The following is a 24,747-nucleotide window of genomic DNA, read 5'->3' on the forward strand; positions in this document are numbered from 1 at the left end:
TTTACAAGATCTTGACTTTATTCCATTGAATATATCAACAATGTACATCAATATATTCAATTAAAAAACGAGTTTCAAAAAAGTCTGGCAATAACAGCTGTAAGTGAATGTCTAATATGGAAGCCTTCTTATATTAGATGATTCCAAAGGGAAGCTCACTGGACATCAATCAATATATGCACCATTTCAAAGAAAACCACTGGGTAAAGTTATTAATTTATAGTGATGATAAGTACAGCCAGTACATGCATGACTATCTGAATTATTCATATTGAATCATGGGGTAAGTATTTCACAATGGCAAAGTCAATCTTGTTTGAACAATATGTATACCCTGACAAATGCACTAAATGTTCAAATAATCTCATTATAGATTTTCCATAACTTCATAAACATTTTTAAAGTATAAACCATTAAAGCCATCTTGTACGTGCAAAAATTATTGAACTTTGGTTAATTCATTAAATGTGAAAAACACTTGCTAGAAGTACCATTTTAAATTCACTTAACTGCATCAAACAAAACAATTCAAATTCAAACTACATCTGCTATAAAAGTATACTTTGGTTTCGAAAATTACAACAACAAAAAAGTAGTAATGTGATATTTTCTTAAATATCAGAATTTTTTTTATGAAAGTTCCCATCTTCTGCCACATTAAGTGTGTGTGGTTTTAAAGACTAGCAGCATTATACATAGACATAATATAGATTATTATTTTATATATTCCAATCAAGAAAACAGAAAAAAACCCAGAACCTCGACTAGAACACTCAATACAAGATGTATATAAACACACAATACATACATCAACAGACACAATATTTGGCACAATTATCTAATTCTAAAAAAAAAGTTGCCATAACAACACATTCTACTAAATATGTTCTATAAAAGAAAGGCATGAACTTTACAATACTAGTACATAAAAATTTCATTTGTCAATTCAAGTTGGTATCATAAGCGCTTTTAAGTACTGCGACTTTTCCTCGCTAAAAATTTTAAGATTACAGTTCTTCGAAAATGGGTTGAAATAGTGCACAATGTCTGATTTATTGCTTTAAAAATGTCAGATCATCCAATAAATCGATTTTCTTTCATGGAAAGAGGTCAATCAAGATCAGTCGTACCGAATATAAGCATTATGGTGTAACATTCACAAACAACAAGATGACATGGAAGCTCTTTCATTACTGTAACCTTATAACACAGAATAACATTGTTATATAAACTGTATATATATATATAAACTATAGATAATATGCACCTTGAGTGAATATGAGTATTCCTGTCCACCAACAGCAAAAGCTCAAGTCTGTAAACTTATGCACTTGACTACATATAATAACAATTTAAAAGATTGAGAATATTGTTATTGCCATGAGTCCTTAATCTAAGATAATACCAATTTCTTACTCTTGAGTGATTTTTTTTAAATAGTATTTTTAAAAGTTCATCCAAATCCTCTTGCTGATAGAGTATTTAACATACACAAAAAAAAGTCATGTTTTTAACTCAATAAAAAATAACAATAGCTATTCTAAATTCTTAAATAAAAAATTACTATCCAACAACATTGTTACTAATATATCGTAAGACTGATAATTAACAACTACCATCTAAATAATGATAACATGAGAACTGGCGATAAATCATTTGAAGTGCAACCTTATGTATTTAGGAGACAAAATCCACTGACTAGAGATTCTGTGGCAGCAATATGGTATTGCATTATATAAATTCACTCAGGAACATAAACAAATCATTGACACTGTCGGCTAAAATTAGCACAATACACCGCTTATACCACCAAAAAAAAAAAAAAAAAAAAAAAAGACACAGAAAGAATATGGCACACCATTCCTTAAAAATAAGTTTTCAAATGTGTGTATAAAGAAGACTTTGTCATGAAATTATTCTAAACAAATAATTGTAATAACAAACTAAAGCAACATATACAGCCTCTGTCCAAGCCTCTGGTGAAGTATATCGCTGGACACTTTCTCTTCCATGAAATGCTTCTTCTAGTTCTTGGCCACTGGTTATCATGAACACATAAATACATAAGTATGTGTTGGTTTTTACAATTAGAGATAAAACTTGACAAATGCAAAGACTCCAAATCATCTATAAAATCATAAAAAAATAACAACTACATGTAAATGAAAGCCTTCGCTTATAAATCTAAATCGTTTGGCAACACAAAATTTTCACAGAGTAAAATTACAATGTCACTTAAAACCAGCTCCCTATGAATATCAAGAGGGAAATTCTTACTTATCAACAAAACAGCTTAAATAACAACAAAATATAACAATTTATGCTACACATCTTTCCATATCTACTCGCACTCCACATATAAAAAAGAATTACTGTGCCCTGTCCTGTCTATCGATAATTACATCTCTTGGAATACATCTCTTTACCAACAAGGTTCGCTTGAACACACTGTTGTCAGAGAAAGTAGATTCATCTGAATTAGAAGTTCAGTCACTGAACATCAGCCCCCATCAAGTCTCCTCAGTGCTGGCAACTGAAGATATTTTCCTCCTTTTAGCATAATGCTCCATCCTGTCTTCTAAGCTGTCTGAAATCAAAATATATGGCACTGAAATGCATGATGTATAAGATGGAGTTGTTCCCCTTTAAACAAGCACAGCCTAGCAATCATTTCATCGTTTTATGAATTCATGATTAACAGAAAAAGGAACAAATATCAAGAGAGTAGAGTCAGTCAGCAACATCAATCAAATTTCATTATACAAATCGATGCATCAGAAACAAGAGATGCAGTCTTACCACACAATTGTCTTTCTAGGAGAGGTTTGTGGACTTTGCCTTTCGTAGGTGTGACCCAATCAGCCTGGCTACAGACAGGGCCACTCAAGTCAGCCCAAGGAGCAATGTCACTATCTGTTTATGTAAAATACAAAGTCAGCAACAAGCTTATGTAGTGAGCATAGATGTAAAATTTAAACAACAATTTATCAAATTAGATAGATACAATAGAAGCAGTATACCTGTTTCCACTTTTGCCTTGTCCATTTCCTCCAACATCTTCTTAATCATTGATGCCCTACAGAATTACAAAATATTCATATCAAGTTTGAATTTTTGTTCGACATATCAAAGTTATTTCCTTGATTCTTGGAAAACAAGTTTTATATTTAAAAAAGCTTGACATATAAAAAGAAACTAGAGAAAAAGACATTTCCTATGTATAAACAAATAAAATTGAAAATCAAAGGATCTGATCATAAATAAAACCAATTGTTCTGTCTTTTAAAGGCTTTAACATATTTTTTAAAAAAAAGTCTTTGTAGAGAAATGTCCATATGCTTGCATATAAAGGATATCACTTCAGCATGTGTATTTACATCAAATCAATCATTACAATATAATTTTTGCTTCCAGAACAAAAATAATTGCAAATAATAATTTTACAAATAAATGTTTTTCATTTCATGTGTATTTACATTACACCATTCATTTCTATGAGCAATTATTAATTTCATGCAAATTTCCAAATATCCTCTTAAAAAGAGGAAGGTTTTTAAACACTTAGAAATTATCGATTTAGTAAATACTATCACTATTGAGATGTTTTCTATGGTCCTTTTCCATGGAGAAATTCTGCTGAGAGCCACAGTAACCTATTCCACAGAAACCTTCGTCCCCTACCTGATTGTATGCTGTGCCCACACTTGCTGCAGGTGTTTAATGTTCTCTTCATGCCAATCTGTTGTAAGGAATCACATGAAGTTATCATCATTAGTAAAAAATGTTTTCTAACACATCAGGTGATTGGTAGACTTGTTTTTTACTTGTTAAACCACAGCATTCCTTACCTGCTTCATATATCCATTCTACATCTGCTGCAAACTCAGCATCAAACAAATTCAGAGGAAGTTCTGAAACAAACAGAAATCATTGAATCAATGTGATTAAAATCAGCTCCTCTATCCACTCCTTTCATTTTCATATTGTCACTACACAAGTGTAGGCTTTTAAATAAATTTTACATGTAATGTTTGTAAACGTAAAACATGAGCTAACCTGATGCCATTGTGTATTGGGGCTTTCTCGGGTTCTTTTCAACATCCAGTAACTCGTCAATGATCTGTACAAGGCAAATAAAGCATGATAAACTTCATTGAATTGTCCCCCTTCCTCAACTGTCAACAAAATATGAATATTAAAGTTTCTACCTCCGGTTTCTCCTTTCCCTGCCCAATCATGAATAACATAGCTACAATACAGCGAATCTGATGCCACAGAAATGCCAGCCCCACAATGGTCAGCTCACACATCTGGTAACCTTCCTCTCTGTATACAGTAAAAAACAAACCATTTTTAATTGTTTTTCCTCATTGCAAGTAACTTCTCTTACATTGTCCCTTGGTAAAAGATACATTTACGTGTATATTAATGAATATAAATAGGGTGTCTTACGCTTCATCTGCAGTTGATATTTCAGCAGACACAATTTTCCTTGTGTAATTTACAACCCCATTTCCGACATCCATTTTACAGAAATTCCTGTAATCGTGCTCTCCAATCAGCTTGTCCACAGCCTCTTGCATCACCTACATCATAACAATGCAAGAACTCTTAACAAGACATGGTTGTCAAACACAATGCTCCTAGCCATGTTTAAGGACATGGGATATCCCCAAAAAAATTAATATAGAATTTCTAAAACCTTTTGTAAATGTTTTAATATTGCTAAAACCATTACCATAATTTTTTTTTATGAACCCACCTTAATTTTTGCATTATTCACAAATCTTTACTTGAAGATTCAATGGAGAAACATTACCCAGACATTGAAATCCTTTAAAAACATTTTTATTGGTGCATTTCATGTATTCATGACCAATTTAAAGTGTTGTCTGCTCAAATAATAGTAAACCCCACGTAAACACAGCAAAACCCTACTTCATTTGATGCATTCAAAATCTTGGGTATCCTATGACCTTAATTGTGGCAATATGGCATTGATGACCTAGCTTGCCCTTTAGCCATCCATAGCAACGATACAGAGTGAAAACAGCACAGAAACCACAGACCAAAACAAAATGTGTTACCCCTCCAATCTTTGATTTCAGGTGCATCAAAGCAAATAATCAGAGTACTTTTATATGTAGTATTTTTACTTTAATCAATCACTATCTGCTCTAAGATAACATGAATCTGTGAGAAAATAACCCTGCTTTGTCCAGATTTCTAAACTTTGAGGAGAGGTGACTCTTTCAATACCTGTAAATTCAAACTTCCTTTTGGAAAGAAATACTTGTATGTTCTCTTCTTGCAGTCAAATCTGCAAACAACAAAAGTAGATTTTACCAGTTTAGTCATCAAAAGACTTCATTTTGTGGTAAAAAGGAAGTGATATATTTAAAACAACATTCAGCTTTTTCTTTCCCATTATTTTTTCTTTTAGTCTTACCTAGCACTAAAGTTGGGATCAACTGGCGCCCATGCCAGGCATCGAATTTCTGGAGGAAGAACTTTATTCAGGATGTAACAGAAGCGCAGCTCTGTCGTTTTATCTCCTACAATATGAAATTTATACATAAATTTCTATAAAGTCCTACCCATTCATAAATTGGCCAGTGTACACAATTGTTCTGTTTGCATGCAGTGCCTATAAGTCTTGTGGTAGTCAAAGCATTACCTGGACGTTCATGTGCAGTGCCACCTTCCCTAATTCTAACCCCAGTCCCTTCTAGAAGATTTGTACGAACATCAATGGAGATGACCTGAAGTGCAAAGAAAAATATTTTTTTGTATCTTTTTTCCAAATAGTACAAGCCTAACTCGATATCACTGTGATGGCAAGCATACAAAAGAGCCCTGCTTTGTGGCATTATTTGCAACGTTGCACAAATTCAAACATGATCTGTTATCCATTGATATGTTTTACGGAGTGATCGCTGAGACAAAGACCCTTAACATCTTGTAACACGACTTTACACATTTAATCCACCTATTCATTTAACGCAGGAAATATAACGCAGTCAATGTTAACAGTGCATTGTGACATCATATCAGCTGCGATGTTTTTTCTTTCAAACCATGCAATTATAAACAACAACAAAATGTACGAAAGTATAACAAAGCTTGTCTGGAATTTAAAACATTTGTAGTACTTTCCAAACAATTTATTTATCTTATCTACAGGGTTGTCAATGAAGTATACTGCAGTGACAGAGACATTTTTCCAGAGCACTATGGGTAATCCTCATCATTTTTTCCCCCAGCTGATGAAGAGCAAATCATGTGACTCACATGGGTAATCATTGGAGCAATCTCATTGCGGCACTACCCGATGTGAGCTTTGCTCGCTATAAGTTTATGTCACAATTTTCAATTCAGTAGCTGCAAGGATAGCCTAAGAGTTTGAAAAACTGTCAAATCCCTGAAATTTGCTAAATGCAAGATCTATAACTCTTTCCAAAATATGTCAAGGAAGCCAAAACTCAAAACTTGATCTGTAACAAACTTATATATATAAATCATGTATGAATTTTCAATTCAATAGCTGCAGTGATAGCCAAAACAAATCTGGCAAACTGTCAATGCGAGGAGGGAAGTAATGGCTGATGACTACTGGGCTCCTGTGGGGATTGGGATAACCAAAAGGCTTAATGTGACAATGGCATATTGCTAGGCAGTGTCAATGTGACATTTCTAAAATGAATGTGCCATATGGAAATTATGTAACAGTGAAAAAATGAATGCTAAAGACTAACCTACCTAGGTAACCTAACTGACTGAGTATATTGATATACACATGTAAAACAATATAACCTAACTGACGGAGTATATTGATATACACATGTAAAACAATATAACCTAACTGACGGAGTATATTGATATACACATGTAAAACAATATAACCTAACTGACTGAGTATATTGATATACACATGTAAAACAATAGATGAAAAAATTCATTTTTCAACTGCATGCGCATCTTAAGTTACTTCAACGATAATAACCAATCAAATAACATTCTACTGTTTGATTAGATACGGAAGAAATCAAAATCATAATCACACTTAAATAAATAGCACTCATTACTATTACTGGTACTTTAATGCACTATAGTGATGGAGATTAGACTGTTCAAGTCAATAGGGGAAGGCTTAAAGTTATATGTGCTGGAATGGCTCAGCTTGTCTGATATTTATGCACTATTTCAAAATTTAACGCAGCTATTGGCAAATGATGCATGCCTATCTTAATCACTGCTCCTGTCTACAGGTGGGGCCCTAATGAATCCATGACAGGTGGGGCCCTAATGAATCCATGACAGGCGGGGCCCTAATGAATCCATGACAGATGGGGCCCTAATGAATCCATGACAGGCGGGGCCCTAATGAATCCATGACAGGCGGGGCCCTAATGAATCCATGACAGATGGGGCCCTAATGAATCCATGACAGGCGGGGCCCTAATGAATCCATGACAGGTGGGGCCCTAATGAATCCAGGAGTATACTTTTGGGGAGGAAAACCTTTTCAAAACCAGTATAGTACACACACTACTTAATCATTTTTCCTATATCCATAAATTCTCCTAGGAATATTCCAATAAATTCTACATACCTGCCCAAAAGCACTGACACCTTTATCGGTCCGTCCACAGCGGTGGTAGTGGGAGGTCTCCCTGGACTCGATGAGCTTGGTTTTGAGAAGAGCATCAAACAGTGCTGTCTCAATGGTTTTTTCTGTGTCCTCCTGTACAGCAAAGCCATGATAGTCCCAGCCGAGGTACAAGATCTTCAGGGCAATATGTCGAGTGTTGTACCTGTGTGAAATACTTGTTGTTACATCTTACATGTTCCAGTCTGTTCTCTGTAACATAGAACTACTAGAGGCCAATTGCAGCTTCCCTTTGAGTGTAAAATTACACAATATCAGGGGTTGAAAAACACCAATGTTCAGCAATCAGAGCAAGCAGTTTCTCTGGGTTTTTTTTTTAAATATAGGAGGATTATCTGCAACCAAACAGCAAGAGACCTATGAGCAATAATGATCACCTGAGTCCCCTTGATCATAGATAACTAAATAACTCAAACTCAGAAGAACAGATATCCCTGCCCTGGCCTTGGGAATTGTGGCAAGAACAATATTGAATATATATCACCTAAGGATGCTTAAGGACACTTGATACACAAACTATAAATGACTGCATGGGTTAATATATATATATATATATGCTTAGTTTGGTTGTAATAAGTAAAAATATAAAATTCCTAAAAAAAATAAGGGACTTGCAAATTGTTTATAATGTTCAAAAATTGAAATATATATAATTACTACTCCCTACATATAACTCTATATAAATTTCCCCACTATTTTTTATTTAACTGAGAAATCATGGGAATAAATTACATTCCATAAGGTAAATTATATTCATTTTTCTTTAAAAAAAAAAACCACCATGGACTTAGTTTTTATTTTCATCACTTGTGAAAAAAAGTTTGTTTATAGCATATGCCTTTAATCTTACATTTCATAAATTGTAGCATTTGTGGTTCTGGAGAAAACAATTCTTTAAAAATTTCCTAAATCTTGAATCCTGATTGTGGTCCCACCTTGACCCCAGGGGTCATGGTTTGAACAAAATTAAATCTTCACTATATAAGGGAAACTTTCATGCAAGTTTCAGCCTTTCTGGTCAAACAGTTCAGGAGAAGGTTATTCCCTTTACCTAGGGCCACTTTGTACCAAGTTTGGTTGAAAATGGCCCAATCACTATCGAAAATGCTAAATGGAATTCACACAACCTCTTATCAAAGTTCACTTGAGCCTATGGTTCAGACAAACTACATATGTTACACATGAATATTATCTAACACATCCAAAGACTTTAAATCAATATACTTAAAATAGATAAATGTTGAGCTTATTATTCATACTATCTAGACATGTGACAAGGGAACATGGGAACTAACAGATGACTGGCAACACAGAAAAACGGAAATAACAATGACCATATTAAGAAACATGCAATGTATGGCCAGAGATAGCACTATTCGGAGGTAGGGACGCAAACAGTCTGCCAACATTTTATGCTTTAAAAGAATATCAAGTTGGATTAAGAGAATCAAAGGTACAAAATAATTTGACTTGCCTGGGTTTTGATAAAGAAAGTGAAGTTTACAAATATTTGTCATCCCTGCATATACTTAAAAATTTTGCTCACCAATTCCTATAAACCATAGTGTATGGTACATGTACTACATAAAAGTCAAAACAGACTCAAAGAAAATCAATTTTGTACTAATCTCTACACAAGTCTCTAGATGAAAGCCATTTGTTACAAAATGTGCACAAAGTCCAGTCGGTAACTTACTTCCTGAAGTCAAACTCTCTGCCCTTTGCCTTTTTCTTGACCTGCCCGTCACCCTGGCCTTTGAGCACAACATTTCTTAGCTGTTTTACATGAGACTCCAGCTGACGCACTCTCGTCATCAAATCCTGAAATCAAATTAAATTCATCAATTCCTTCAAGATTTTCATTGTAACTTGTTCATTACAGTTGAGTAACATAATATCCTGCATCAAATCAATGATTTGATCATCATTGGTTAAAAAACCCTAACTTGTTCACATCACCAATTCCAGAATTTATGTTCTCAAAATTGTCTACTGGTACAGGGCTAATGCAGTTGCCATGATGCAGTGGCAGTGCAGATATATATATATATAAACATAAAGTCTGGGGTTCAAGTCTTAAGGAGCATCTATTTTTTTGTTCTTTTTCAATGCAAACACTCCATGAATTGCTTTAAATACAGTGATATTTGAGCCATAACTCAAACTTCAATCTACCAGTAATTTGTTGTAATTAAGTACAAATGGATAATAAGTTCTAATGGTATAACTGAGTGTTGCACAATTAGAGCATGGCACCTTGATTTTGGGGTTGAGGAGATACTGTTCAACTTTTTACCATTGGGGAGGATCTGAATTTGAAATATGTCCATACCATAAAATCAATGAAAATCTGATCCACATGAAAATTAGCAATTTTATAGTCTACCTCATGTATAATTGTGCATAGACTCATCAATGCAGAAAAATAGTAGGTCAAATTGACCACTTTAATTATTAACTGTGCATGGATACCATACATTTCAATTTCAGTAATTGCATGATTAAAACCAGTATAATTAAGTGCAATGTATAGATTTATGCCACTCATTTTATCACAACTGCTCGATGCTCCAGCTTTATAATTCTCCCCACACATCCAGGGAGATAACCTTTGTTTTTTATGAGTGACAGGTCTGATTTCCAACGTGTCACCTGCACATTTATACACATTTCATTACTTTCCATGAATGTGTGTGACATAACACAGCACCTGAAAGAGTGTGTGCATCCAGTCAACCGGGCTGACAATGAATGTTAAACAATTCTTCACCAGCACACACCCCTGGAGCTCATATACTGAATGTAACGGCTGGAAATTGTTCTCCCTGTGTTGTTTGCTAGGGGAAGGACAATTCCGATCGAAGCTGGTGTTCATGAAAGTTTAATTCTTTTAATTTTTTACTCTTCATTTTCATATACCTTACAGGCAGGCATAGCAAATGAGGAAACACCACAACAGTAAATCATGTTTTCGCAGATACACAGATTAACATAGTCAACAGCCATCTCCTTTTATATCATCAATAATGGAGATTAATTCAATATCTGCAATCTTCATCTTGATCATTTTACAGTAAGTACATAAGAACATTTAATGGCCCCAAGGAAAATGCATAATGTTTCAGGGAAATGATAATACTTGTACCAGTGTGCACAAGCCTGATGAAGCATTCTACATTGTTTATAAGGAACTCTAGTCCTCAACCAGAAGTGGGTATTAAAAACCACTGGCAATTAATCACTTTAATTAGACAATTTTTATTCTTCATATCTCTGTAATTTGGGCTTAATGCAAATGGGCTTCATTCGTATTCAATTAAGATATTTTCTGGACTTCCAGTTGCACCTCTAGCTTCCTGAAGATAGGCTAGGCGATAAAACAGAATCATTAACAAATTGCTCTCACCACCTTTTTTGTATCAATCAATAATTACCAATCATTTTTTGTACAATTACGTACCTCTATCTGTTTCTTCTTCAGAAATCATTGAATTAAGACATACAAATCCTTTCTGTATATAGTTATCAACAGTTTTAGCAGATATTTATGGCATATTGATTTAGATGTCAGATTAAGATACAGCCCTTGACAAGGTGATTATGTCATCTCCTCCATCATGATTTGTCAAGAGGGTGAATCTACCCACTGTTCTCTGAGTCAATGATGTACCACTCACCCACAATGAATGCAATCATGTTCTAAAGGCCACATTTCCAATAAATCAATTCTACTAAACCTCAAGGGTTTACAAATTCTTTTCCGTTTACAGGGTGTTTATTTTGGCTAAATTAATAATCACTAATTAAGATAGATTTTTGAAGATGAGGGTCAAACTTGGGTATCATACTCTCCGAAACCCCGACTGATGAGTCCTCCAAGTACACAAGTGATAATCATTAGATTATCAGAATTACACATGCATTATTATAGTCAGTTTACTTTGGGAAAAAACCCACTTTTGATATAAAAATTTACGTCCAAACCAATTTCAAGAAAACTTGAAACATTTAGTCCAATTTAAGGAAAACAGCTCTTACAGAAATCCCATGTGCCTTTACATTATGAAAGCTTCGCCTCAGTACAAAAACAATTTAAAGATCAAGGAAATGGGTAATTAAAACAAGACAATACAACATCTACACAACCCTAGATCACTCGTAAAACACCAAAGCAGGCCTGGGGCAAACTTTTTTGTGTGTTGTACAGTTTTTCTCTTGACAGAAGGACGGTTTGTACCCACAAGTACCTGGCTTTAAGTACCCATCCATCAAACTGTTCTACAAACAATAGAACTCATTTGTCTCTTTGCCAATTAATTGTGCCACTTTCTCTGAACTTTTGTCGTGTTTGGATATGGAAAAAAATTGGTGGACAACACACATCCTTCAATTATCACACAGCCAATGCATAAATTAGGACAATGTTTCCCTATTTATAAAACATGTTGTATAATCTAATCCATGAAGCAGAGCAGTAGTGTTTAATCTGCATCCCTCATCAATATACATTTGAGTATTATCAACAAAATGCCTTCAAACCAAGCTACACTATCTAAAACTTAATCAGGGTATCGGGAAACTCTGCCATGTGATGGAGGTCCCTGGCTACAGGGTACAACACTCCTATTTGGAACGGAAACAGATTGATATCAACCCTCATTAAAATGCAAAGAATATACTTAAAATGAAAACGAGAGGATCTGATCATAAATTGAGGGTAACTTTTATACCTGATCACAATGATTCGTACTGGTACAGTGCGATTATGTACCAATATTGTGAGTTGCACCGATACAATACATTGACTGTCTACAGAAATATACGGCGACAAAGGACAATTTTTTTTTCATGGTATCAATTTTTGATATCTATATTCTATTTTATGATTCTCCCATACCCCTTAATGGACCCCATATTTGTTGGGTAGCCATAGCGAAATGTTCAGTCCTCTGGGTATGTATACATGTGAGCCATCTACCTCAAAATTCTTTGTCTGATATGTTTAAATTTCCTGCAGGAAATACTTTTAACTTTCTTCTCACATTGTTAAGTGTTCTTATTATAAAACTGAATAATAAATTTTGTTAGGTTGTTGGGTAGAATGCTTAAACTCCAACTAAAATAAGCATTTAAGATAATGATTTACAAGTACCAACATGAAAATAGATTCACAGCATACAATATTGAGCATCTGCCATTAAACTAGACACTCATTACAGATCCTGTGCATATATGTGCAGAAATAGATAACGTTAATTTACATTCTCCACTGTATTAAAGCAAACTATTTTCATTCAATTCATTTACACTAGTAAGAGTGACAAGAATATATTTCCTCATCTCCTCCTCTACATTTTTCAAAGATGACTTCATTATGCCCTTATAATTTTTCCATCAAGTCGCCAAACAAATTGTGCTGTAGTCAACCATCTCACCCGCCAGCAGTTCCCCCAAAAAACTATTAATGACCTCCAGAAAATTCAATAAAGTAACCATAGCAATGAAAATTATGGGTGAAAAAAAAAATTCATGGCTTGCAGCCATAGGGGATGGATTATATTTGGACAAACTGCAGTATACTGCCGAGTCAAACAAACACCATTAATATTCCACGAAGTGTTGACACTCTAGGGTACATTCTTTGGTTATCATCCATTAAATTAGCTAACTCACGTGAAAGAATCAGGAATTTCATATTGCTTATCGTAAATATTCAGGATCCCCAATTCCATGACTTAAATAATTCACAAATAGTTAAGGTTTTTTTTCATGCAAATTTATGCAAGGTAGATTCATAAATCTTCCCCATTTTGTGTTGTCTTTCTAACTTTTCAAGTCTGCTCAATCTACAGTCAGGGGATTCTGGCATCAAAATTCAAACATGCTGGTAATTACAGTTAATAAAACAATAATATACCCACATAAGACACTGTAAGAATATTGGGTCTAATATTGATGAACTCTTCTGAGTTCTCTCTCTCTCCCTTTCTCTCTCTCCCCAAAACCCCCTCATCCTCTTAAATCAATAACCCCAGTGAAACTAAGATATTGATATTTTCTTAAATGCTCTCTTTTTCACCCTGCTTGAGTAGCGAAACATCTTGTCTGTAAAATGGAATAAGACATAACACCCCAACTGTGCCAGGTCTTATTAGAATATTTCTTTTGTGCGTGGATCAATTTCTCTCTGTACTACCACATATGGGCCTATGATACACAATGGTTTCAGGGTGTTTGCACCTTACTCCTCCACATCAATAAATTCTCCTATGTTGTTCTACCATACAGAGTTCAAGTAACTTATGACCATTGCTAAGTACTATCAAATTTCATGTACTATCTTGATACATTAATAACCTCCTTCCATGAATGAGACAATTTTTGACAGGAAAATGAAAGTTCAATTGTGTCAGCTGAAAAAAATATCTAAATGGCTGATTTTCCATGCAATCATTTCGATTTGGTTTTATTACTAAATTTCCGGAAATTAATTAATTCCTAGTAATTCTATTTAGAGTTGTTTCAACATTCCAAACTTAAGTTTCCATAAATCATAACTGATACCCGAGTTTTGAAAAGTCTTTCTCATAACAAAACTGAAAGTTATTAAATCTTAAATCCATCATTTGGATCACATTTCTAGTTTTGTTTAATGTAAAATGTATCCCTGAAATACATACATCACATACAGCCTTTATGTCTTAACCCTTCTCAAAAGTTACCTTAAATGACCCCCAACTTCTGTACAACAAGTAGCTGTGATGTATGCATGCTACTGTAAAAAGTACAGCAGGATGTAACACAAGTGTGTCTCAATGGCATAAAATTGGCGACAGACCTCGGCAGTCACAAGGCAACTCACTCAGTGCTGGCATGTCTACCGCATCTTATACTTTTTACCCCCTTTCAAATGTTGAGCCAGTTGTTAAGATTAGTATATACACGAGCAGCGAGACTGTAACATGTTGTTAGTGCATTTCGTAGTATAATCTCTGTAGCTACTAAGTATAGTTAATCTGTAACAGTAACATCTATGTACCGCTTTACATGTATGTGCACAATCGTGGTCCTTTATCTAATCAACAAATAGTGTTACTGATTCTCCAACCCAAAATTTCAAGGTTTTTGAAAAAGAAAAATTATATTGCCCTCTTTTTAAAATTATAACCACAGATGGGTTTTATTCAAACACCACATAAAATCATCTAGATGATAAAACATCTGGCTTAATATACATCACAAAAAATTCAAAAAGTCAGGGTCTAACCATGCTTTCATCAAAGCACATATTGTATTGGCACAGATGGAGGTACAGAATTTTTCAGTTATGACACCTACATGCAATTCCTTCCCTGCAGCATAAAAAGAGGTCTGTGTCTAAGGATTAATTTAAGGACTGCATGATGGAAAAGAACCCATAAAGTGTTTGGAAACATATCTGTTGTTTCAAAGTTTGTATTTCACACATAACATTGTACTGGTAACAAGGATATAGTATTTGTTTGCATCCTCCCACCTAATATTCTGGTGAAGCTTAAAACCAGTTACAGGATCATTTAATAAAGAACTATTGCCATTCACCCTGGCTACTCTGTAAATTCAATGCACAGTATGTATCGATGAATTCCTCACAATTACATATATGCATACTATATGATCTGTCTAACCTTACTTAAAGCAAATGAGATTTCATGCTTTGGAATTAAAGATCTTTCCATCACCCCGATGTGAACTAGTACTTGGGAACCTTCACCAATGTTTCCCTATCAAATGCCAAAAATTGACTATGCAGGGTCTGCCTATCCCTCGCATGCAGGGTATGCCTTTCAAAGGATGTCTACAACTTGCTTATATTTTTCACGTGATAGATTATAAAATAAGGCACATGAACAAGACAAATTGCGCAGACATGCAATACACGGCTTGTCTTGTACCTGGGCCTCAGTGCTGCCCTCTACCTTATCTGCCTTTCCGTTTTCCGTTGTCAGTTCATCGTCCCAAATGTATGTGTATCCATTCTCTATTTCTCCCTCAGATATCAGTTGCCGCAAACTGTCACTGATTTCTTCTTCTTTTTGGTTTGACTGAACTCCCAAGCACCTGTCGAGCTCTCGTTTGGCCACTAAGTCTCTCAGTTCTCGCCTGACATTGGTTTCCGGTGTACCTCTTTGGTTTCCATTTCTCTGTTGGTCACTGTTACACAGTGTGGTAGAGTCTGCAACATCTTGTTTGGTTTGGTTCTCTTTATGTGTGGTGTTTATCACCTGGTAAGGAGTAAATTTCTTTCTAGCTTTGGCTCTGCTTGAATTAGACATCTTTGGTGTGTTTAAATGAAAGTTGTCACTAGTGTTCGACTCCAAGGAGTCCATGGGATTAAGTTTAGAATGGTACCCATTGTCTATGGGTTCCCTCTTCATTTTCACCAATGGAAGTGGAACATCCTGATGGCTGAAATCCTGCATCACCATCCCCATGTAAGAGGAATCCTGGCTCTGAATATTTGTCCCTGCAGTCATGAACAATGGCAAGTTTGGGCTAGGTATAATGGTCTGTTGGCTGAGTACTGGCAAGTTTACTGGCAAATTCATCGATGGGGCTGTAAAAATGGCATTTGGCAAAGCACTGTGAAAAGAGTTCGGCAAGGTTGTAGACATGGCAAGTGTGACTTTGGGCACCATGGTCACATAGGACTCAGGACCATTTAAATGGTGTGGTGTGTTTGGAGAAGAGGGTTTGGTATGCATCATGTTGAGATCATTACTAGGACTAGGGGAACTACCAGCATCCTCAACTTTATGACAACTGGGAGATAACCTTGAAGGGGTGGGGACAGAGTCATTGAGGGATCCAAACTGATCGTGGTCTCCCAGGACCTCCACGAACCAATGGTTGACGTATCCTAAGCGCATGGTGAGCTTTACTCTGTAGCTGCACTTGTGCCCTCTCATTTTGGTCTTTTCACAACCTGCAATGCAAAATGAGAATCTATATGCAACACTCTTTTTAATGGTAAAATGTGTTCATATAGTTTATTAACAATGCAATTAGTTTCATCCTAATAGTCCTCTGATATTTGAAAATCTATACGAATACCCTTTACAGCCTGCAAAATATTCCTACAAAATAGCTTGCTACAACTATATGCATAAAGTACTGAATCATGAAAACATCTTTATCCATTTAGTATTTCAGTGGCACTGTACCCATCCAGCGAAAAATCAATACTCATCTAATGAAGTCATTACTTCAGTGTTATAAAATGCAAATGTACAGTGTGGGACGTAGTATACAGTGCAATGACACAAAGGCTGTTCTGAAATTCAAAACCACTCTACCCCCATCCTGTTTCAGCACCATGTACAGGATAATTTGACACAACTAGTCTGAAATTTTCACTCATTATGAAAGTTCATACTCATTCAAAATGACTGTACATTGAGACATGCATTATAAAATGTGATAATTCATCACCTACATCAGCAATTTCTTTATGACCCATTAAATAATGTTCACAGAAACACATGCCTCATCTCTTTTAATTTGAAATAGATGTACCAGATATTTACATTATTTTCATAAAAAGGATGAGATGAACCACAAGACACAGTAGGTTGGACTTCTGACTAAATGTTTATCTTCATGTGACAATGTACATCTCATTTCCTATAATTCACCTATATACTGGCTAACCCTCTCTAATTTTAAACCATAAACATATTTTCAAATGAAAAAAAAAATGGCAATAGTTTTGCCAAACAAAACCATACACTCTATACATACATTATGTATTTTGATGTAGTCTCAAGGTTGTGATGTATGGCAAATGTAAATTAATGTAAAGCAGGCATGCATACCTTGAGTAAAACTTGGGTTCAAGAGCCTGGTATATTCAACATTAATTTTAAGTATATTATTGTTCTGATCTCACAGTTTATTAATTTATTCTTTGGTAACAGCCCTTGAATCCAGATATCAAAAAGTTGGATAGAAATACCATACCAACCTGCAACACACTCTCCGTATCCACCGCAGGCTCGCTTACACGCCCCAGACCCACTGCAGTACAATGTCTCCCGGGCTACCACAATCTGTTTGGCATTTTTAGCCCGCCCCGCCCTGATGGTCCCATTCTGCAGCACCATACGACCAAACTCGGTGTAGGAAAACTGGTCATCCAGAAATGTTTTTCCTTTGATAACCTCCACATAAATTTTATGCACCTCCCTCCCTTTCCTCAACATATTGGCCCTCTCAAAGGTTGAGATTCCAGAAAGGTATGACCAAAGTTTGGAACACTGAACCAGTGTCCCTTTCCAAGGGGGGCGTGGTTCCTCCGGAAGTACACATTGATCTGGAAGAAGTTTCTCTGTGAGGTTTCCTTTGATAATGGGCTTTCTCTCTTCTGGCATAATGCTGGGATCTGGGAGGAGCTTGGTTGTGAGTAGATTTGGGGTGGTGGACTGGGAGCTGCCCGTTTCGGGTCCCTGGAGGAGTTCTGTACATTTCTCGGCCAAGTTTTCACCATCCAAGTGTGAGGAGGTGGAAGATGGACTTGCCTACAGCCGTATAATGTCAGAATAAATAAATCATGCATAAAAAAGTTTCAAAATCACCTTAGTAAATTCCAACATACTCCAATTAACTATAAAAAGAAAAATTTAAAACCTCCATATATCTTCCTAGTAGAAAAAACGTGCAATTTGTCTTTCATTTCCAATCAAAAGTCCTAAAAATACAACTTTACAACTCTGAAAATTTTCTCTCCTTTACATGTGTAACATTTTCATAAGCATGGATGTGTGAGTATTGTGTGTTAGTATTTCATTGTTGTGCCCACACCAAATCTACAGGTTTATCACCACCCACTTTTCAGCTCTCTTATTTTGACATTATGATCACATCACATACGATCTTAAAATTCTAGTAAAAATTATTTAATTAAAACACAACAGGAAAAAGATGCATAATTTTTACTAATTCTAAGAGTTTAATATATCTACACATTTTTCAAAGGCAAAAGAAGGAAAAAGTAATTCTATTTCCAAAAATAAAACAAAAAGAGCATGCTTGAGACTATAACGTTATGAATGCCATGGAAATTTTTTTACTGAAGAAACATAATCAGTAAAAGCAGGATACAAGTGTGTATATATATATATATGTATATAGATTGTAAATATGTGTATATATATATATATGTATATAGATTGTAAATATTTCAAATAGATAAATTTCTAAAAGATTTGTAATGCTATAAGTTTTATAAGCAAGAGATGAAAACATGTGCATTTTCTGTGTGATTGTATATCATTTAATTATGAGAGATTGTCAAATATGATGCAAACAAAATGTCATCAAAATAATTTTATTCCACTTTTCTAATAAAATAGAAACGAACCTCATTTTGATATTGCTTCTATGGTCTTTCAATTTTAAAATTTTAAAACCTAAAGACTGAATTTAAAACAGTCATATACAACTGCTTAGTTCATAATTCAATCATATAAATTAATCATCATAGTTGATGTTGAAAATACATTAACCGACCACAAATACCAAACTGAGGTTCGATGTTATGAGTACTAACATTCATACCATGCACTTTATTCAATATTTTTCTTGTTTTAAATTTCGTTTCCTTGTCCTCCTGACTTCACCCATCACCAAACCTTACAACCATCCTCAGCTCTCCCAGGGGACTAACACCTTCAGGCGTGTCACAGACAGGTGAAAAGCTATATCTCAAACATGAAAGAGGCAACAGCAAATATAAACGAGCATTCCTCATGCAATAAATGTTGTTTGTTTTCCAAAGAACCCAGTATTTTTTGACCACCTAGAATAGGAAACCAAGAAAAAACAATGTATTACAGTAACCATAAAAAACAAAGAGCATTGCGGTACATTCAATCCTCACCCATGCATGACAGGACATAACCCATGCAAAAGAGACCATGCAAGTCACTCTCAGCCATTGTTCTGTCACAATTTGGCTCATAAAATCCCCAGGCCCAGGTACTACAACCCTTTTAATGGCCACTGTTACCCATAAGGAGGATAACTCATAGGGCAAGGTTTCGTTTTAGGTAGCATTTTTTGGTCTTCACAAAATAATGCACATATATAGATATGTGCTACAGTTTTATCCAAGTGATGAATTGTTTTTCTTAAAAAGCATTTCACCTGCAATTTTCTGCACATACCTTACATGTTTTACCAGATTTAATTTGAAAATACTTTTGGCAGTTATTCATCAAATATCTTTTGACAAGGCTTGACATTTCATAACTAGATTTTATTGAATTTAGATATACTTTAATTTTCAACAGTCCAATTTGAAGAAACAGCTTTACCGGTATATATCCATCAAACTTTTAAGAATTATGAAGTCATTTAAACAACACTTTTATCAAATAACACTTGTTATTTCTTGACTGCAATTACTACCAATAACTAATTTACAATTTCATAAAATGTTCATGAGGTCAAGGTTTAAAAAAAATAAATTGAATGAAAAATTTATGTGCTTTGTCTTATCTCTCCGCAAAGATCAGTTATGATTTCATGTACAAGACGTAAAACACAATCACGAACGCGTACATGTGATAAACACACATTTCCCATATGTATCAATGTACAGTCTGAATAACTGAAAATCTGTGCATTGTTCCCAGGAGGTTCCCATGTCAATGTAACTGTGTATAACAAATTTGTAGGGTGGCTGCAGGGATTTTTCATCCCTTTGACAAATAAATCAATTCTGTCCCCTGCTGTCTGCTGTGCTGCATCACCACAGGGCTGGGTATCAGCTGGGTTCATTATGTAATCAGTAATTGCCAAGTGATGACTTAATGATAAATTAGATACAAATGGGTATGACATCATATTTGGATATTAAAATATCATGTTACCCACAGTGCCACAGGGGTACTGTGGGAATTTCTGTCCAATTATAAAGTGGAAATTTGTAATATATACTTAGCATATTTGACATGCCATTACATTATACAAACTTTACACCATCAAGCTTTTCACATTAAGTATATTTTAATAAAATATACTGATAAATGGGGGGAGGGGAATTTTTTTTTTTTTTTTTTTTTTTTTTTTTTTTACATATACAATATATATGTATATTCTATATTATTGTTTTGACAATAGTATAACATCGAGAAAGATATTCTGCCTATTAAAATGTTCACAGTGGCTCTCTCAAAATAGACCGGCTTCCTTATCATGGCTAAAAACAAGAGAAATGTCTCGCTGACGGTTTTATACTTTTGATCCTTTCAAGTTGACAAAATGATATATTGTGTCTGTTTTCGTGAATGTATATTCGCAATTTGTATGTGGATAAAACTCCGCCCCCCTTGACGTCACGCTTCAATGACCCCGATAATGAAATGGCTGCGAAAAGGAAAGTCACGGACGAATGGTTTCGTTATAACGGAACACCCGAGCCATAACCCCGTAATCGGTGTCGACAATACAAGATAAAATCTACATAAGATACGATAGATTAGTAAACAAAACGGACATTTAACAAGGCAATCTACAGCATGCGAAGCCAAAAGTACCGACAACTTTATGCTACGTGTAATATTTACCAGGGTATGTAGATCGAGCCATGCATTAGATAAACAGCTGGTCAAATTCTCTACCCATTCTCCCATTCCCTACGCTTCAAATGACGTCTAAAAATGATTTCCTCTCTATTTCATTCCGAAAATTAAATACATAAATAACTAAATTAGAAGCTAATGTGTCCTACCTCTTTAGACATTTCCTCCAGCTTAGCGGGTGTCGATTTTTCGCCGAGTAAGTTCGGCACGTCTGTCTCGGGTGCTGCCATGTTTTCGTTTAATCTTCTGTGTACTTCATTTCCGTCACGTGACTTAGCGCGGGTTGGGTGAGAGGCATACCCAATAAATCAGGGGTAATTTTTAAATTAAATGATATATGATTAATGGGTAAATAGTTGATAACATTTGAAAATTGGATTGCTAGAGGTGTAATTGTAAATAGATGTGTTGACAGGGATATATGCCGTGTATTTCCTTATCGCATAGGTAGATCAAGGTGCGCGGTAAAATGACACAACCCATTACAAGTACCTTCGATTCATGAATAGGGATTTTTAAAGGTAAAACAGAAAGTAGAAATAGAAAGAAGTAATGTGTTTTCATTTAAACTTGTGATGGAATTTATTTCGCTCTTGGGTTACTTTTGATTGAACAGACAATATGATATATTTAGATCAAAATGTTATGGTTTTCCAAATTATTACCCAGATTTAAGCTCTTTTGAGTATTTTATTATTATTTTTTTTTTTTGGATAAAGCAAACATAGTTGATACGTACGTTTAAATATATTTTTTCATCATTTTTTTTTTTTTGGTAAAGCTTTAAAAGTCTATATCTCGTTAAACGTATCGTGGTATTTATAAAGTTTAACAATCCAAATTGAAATAATCTCACTTTCAACCTCTGTAATGATGTGAATTTAAAGCGATCGTGTAATACAATATAACGCACCCTGTCGATGGGAAGTGGATGTGTTCAAAATTGATGTTGGCTGCTTGTCGGTGATAACACAACCACACTGAGTACGAGCTAGGGTATACAGATGAGGCTCACTAGAGGATGCGGGTTCGGAGTATAAAAACTTTTTGGAACAAACTCTGATTCAATTTGAATATATATATATATTTTTTGAAAATATTTCATGTTTTTTCCAAAGAATATAGATCTATGTATTTTACCAATTATGAATGCCAAAATATAATTATTATATATTACACAACCATGTACTGTACAGAGTTTTCTAGGAAATTGCGATATTGCTTGTTATATTAGAATGAATGTTGGTATTCGTGCAATGATTGAAAATTTCATGCTGTCATCATACGTGCTATAATTGCTTTATAGATCTATCACGTCTTAGCTCTCCTAACACATACCCCTTTATTACATTTTTACTAAAATCTGTTTCCATGACAACTAACTTCGCACTAAACCCCTATGTGATGCGATAGTTATTGACTTGTGTCGGAATCTTCAGACGGCTCACGCGATGGGTAGTTTCGCCGTTTACAACCCGACGAAATTCTACAGATAAAAAATCGATGAAACAAAATCCACACTTTTCCCCGAAAAGGATACAGAAGTGGGGATTCGTCCTCATTCTTGACTAATGAACGAGAGTCACAAATTTTAATGTTTACACTATCTATGATACCACAAGGGTTCAGGGAAATAAATGAGTATTTTTACATTATTCGTTCTTCCCAATCTGATACATACACGTGTATATATATAGATGCTTTAGTATTTACCCAGGATGTGGCTTAATCGCATTATAAGAGCTTTTTCCTGCTAACACGGCAAGGAGCCAGTCTTCTTTGTGGGTGACATTTGGGGTTTCCTGCAGATTTATTCGTAGCAGATAATGCTTCGAATAAAAGTTTAAATACTGTATTTCATAGTTAGTATGTGTTAACGAATTAATGTCACAGAGGTGCATAATTATTTCCACACTTATATTGGATAATGAACGGAAGCACGGTAGAAGTAGGGTGGTACTTCATTAAGACCGCTCATGTCTTGTTCATTTTCTCTGGAGGCAGATTCTGAAAGTCAAGCCAAAACTTTAAATTGCATGATTTTCAGATTGTCGAATTCAATTTGGCAAAAACACTACGGCACAGTCAAATTAGGAGGGTAGAGCCAGTGTGAAAATGAAAGAGTTAATTAAACAAGAGGAACTATTATGTAATAGTACCCTAGTAATGATTGTCTAATGGAATTAAAAACCAGAGTACATGTTAAAATGATATTTTATTCTACTTGGATTTTAATGAAGGAAAGAGTTTTGAACATGAACAGCATTTAATGTTCCTAGATTTTAAATCATTGTTTCGTTTGAAACGCTTTAATTATATTTAAAAAGGCTCATCAAATTCAGTAAAAAGTTGATTATGGCAAAGTGTTACCCAACTATTTCATGTAACCAAACTATTTCGTATGAAAATGATTAAAATAATGATACATGTAATTTTAAAAAGCACAAAATAAACTTAATTAAAAATTAATTCATGTAGGCCTAAATGAGCAGACATAGGATATTATAATGTCGAAATTTTAGCGTTTATTCAATAAATTTTTTACCGCGTTTGGATTTTTTTTATCTTTGGTATGAAGGGCTCTATACTAGTATGCCTAACTCTATGAAAAGTGTATGTACATTATTCTGATAAGTTACACTTTAATTGAATGCTGGTTATTAGATATGACGTCATGAATATTAAGACTTCCTGGATTTTCGAAATTTTTATGAAAAGCTGCATATTTTCGTTACATTTTCATTTTTGGAAATATACAGCGAATTTAACAGATTAACGGAAATATTGATATTGTTTACGAAGTCGCACAATGTTTTTGATACATAAAACAATATATGTATATATATATATTTAAAACGACAGTTCCCATGAAAGAAAACAAACAATGTTCAGCAAACAAAAGAAACACCCCCCCCCCCCCCCCAAACCCACGGGAGATAATAGAGTGTGTCGTTTCTACGGAAAATTATAACAAATGGCAGGGAGTTTGTAGTAAATAATTTAAGTGGAACAAAAACATTTTATTATTCAAAGACTAATATCTAATTTAATAATATAGTTCGACTTTCATCGTTACCATGTTGAAAGAGAAATAACTCTAGATTTATTCCATATTGTAGCGCAACAATTTCGAGTTACCCTTCGTTGTGTCTCCTTCCATCAGGATATCTAAACCAAAATAATCCCCTATCCTCAGCATTGATTTCATTTCAACAGCATTTCATTTTCAGGTATATGCATAAGAATTCACATTTCCAATGTGTTTGCCTTCGATCTATTTACCACTTGTAATAATAGCCAAGTGATCTCCCCATGAATGCGATACAGTTGTATAAAATGAACCTTGATGTTAAGAATCCCTACTGATATGAAAATAAGATGTTAAGATAAAATTAATTTTCGAAAAAAATACACGAGAGTATGATCTGCTACGCTACACGCCGGCATATTTTTGAC

At 34.6% G+C, this 24,747-nt stretch overlaps 1 protein-coding gene across 4 annotated transcripts; it reads right to left on the minus strand.

The window, feature by feature from the left end:
* Window positions 1-24,484, minus strand: LOC125662947 (uncharacterized). 4 transcript variants are annotated; one of them, XM_048895286.2, is made up of 16 exons: window positions 21,441-24,484; window positions 17,673-18,225; window positions 15,628-16,634; window positions 9,366-9,490; window positions 7,613-7,814; window positions 5,678-5,762; window positions 5,450-5,555; window positions 5,260-5,320; window positions 4,453-4,586; window positions 4,209-4,326; window positions 4,057-4,120; window positions 3,849-3,911; window positions 3,682-3,739; window positions 3,021-3,076; window positions 2,800-2,913; window positions 1-2,587 (listed from the first exon to the last, which is right to left on the minus strand). In XM_048895286.2, the coding sequence occupies exons 1-16, from the start codon at window positions 21,519-21,521 to the stop codon at window positions 2,511-2,513; spliced, it is 2,904 nt and encodes a 967-aa protein (XP_048751243.1). In that variant the 5' UTR covers window positions 21,522-24,484; the 3' UTR covers window positions 1-2,510. The 4 variants fall into 4 exon arrangements, with proteins under 4 accessions (XP_048751243.1, XP_056008921.1, XP_048751251.1 ...); XM_056152946.1 differs by having other exon boundaries at window positions 15,604-16,634; XM_048895294.2 differs by lacking the exon at window positions 21,441-24,484 and adding an exon at window positions 19,265-19,501.
* Window positions 24,485-24,747: the final 263 nt, after the last annotated feature.

Source organism: Ostrea edulis, chromosome 1, assembly GCF_947568905.1.
Source record: "Ostrea edulis chromosome 1, xbOstEdul1.1, whole genome shotgun sequence".
In the NCBI taxonomy this organism is placed as follows: domain Eukaryota; kingdom Metazoa; phylum Mollusca; class Bivalvia; order Ostreida; family Ostreidae; genus Ostrea; species Ostrea edulis.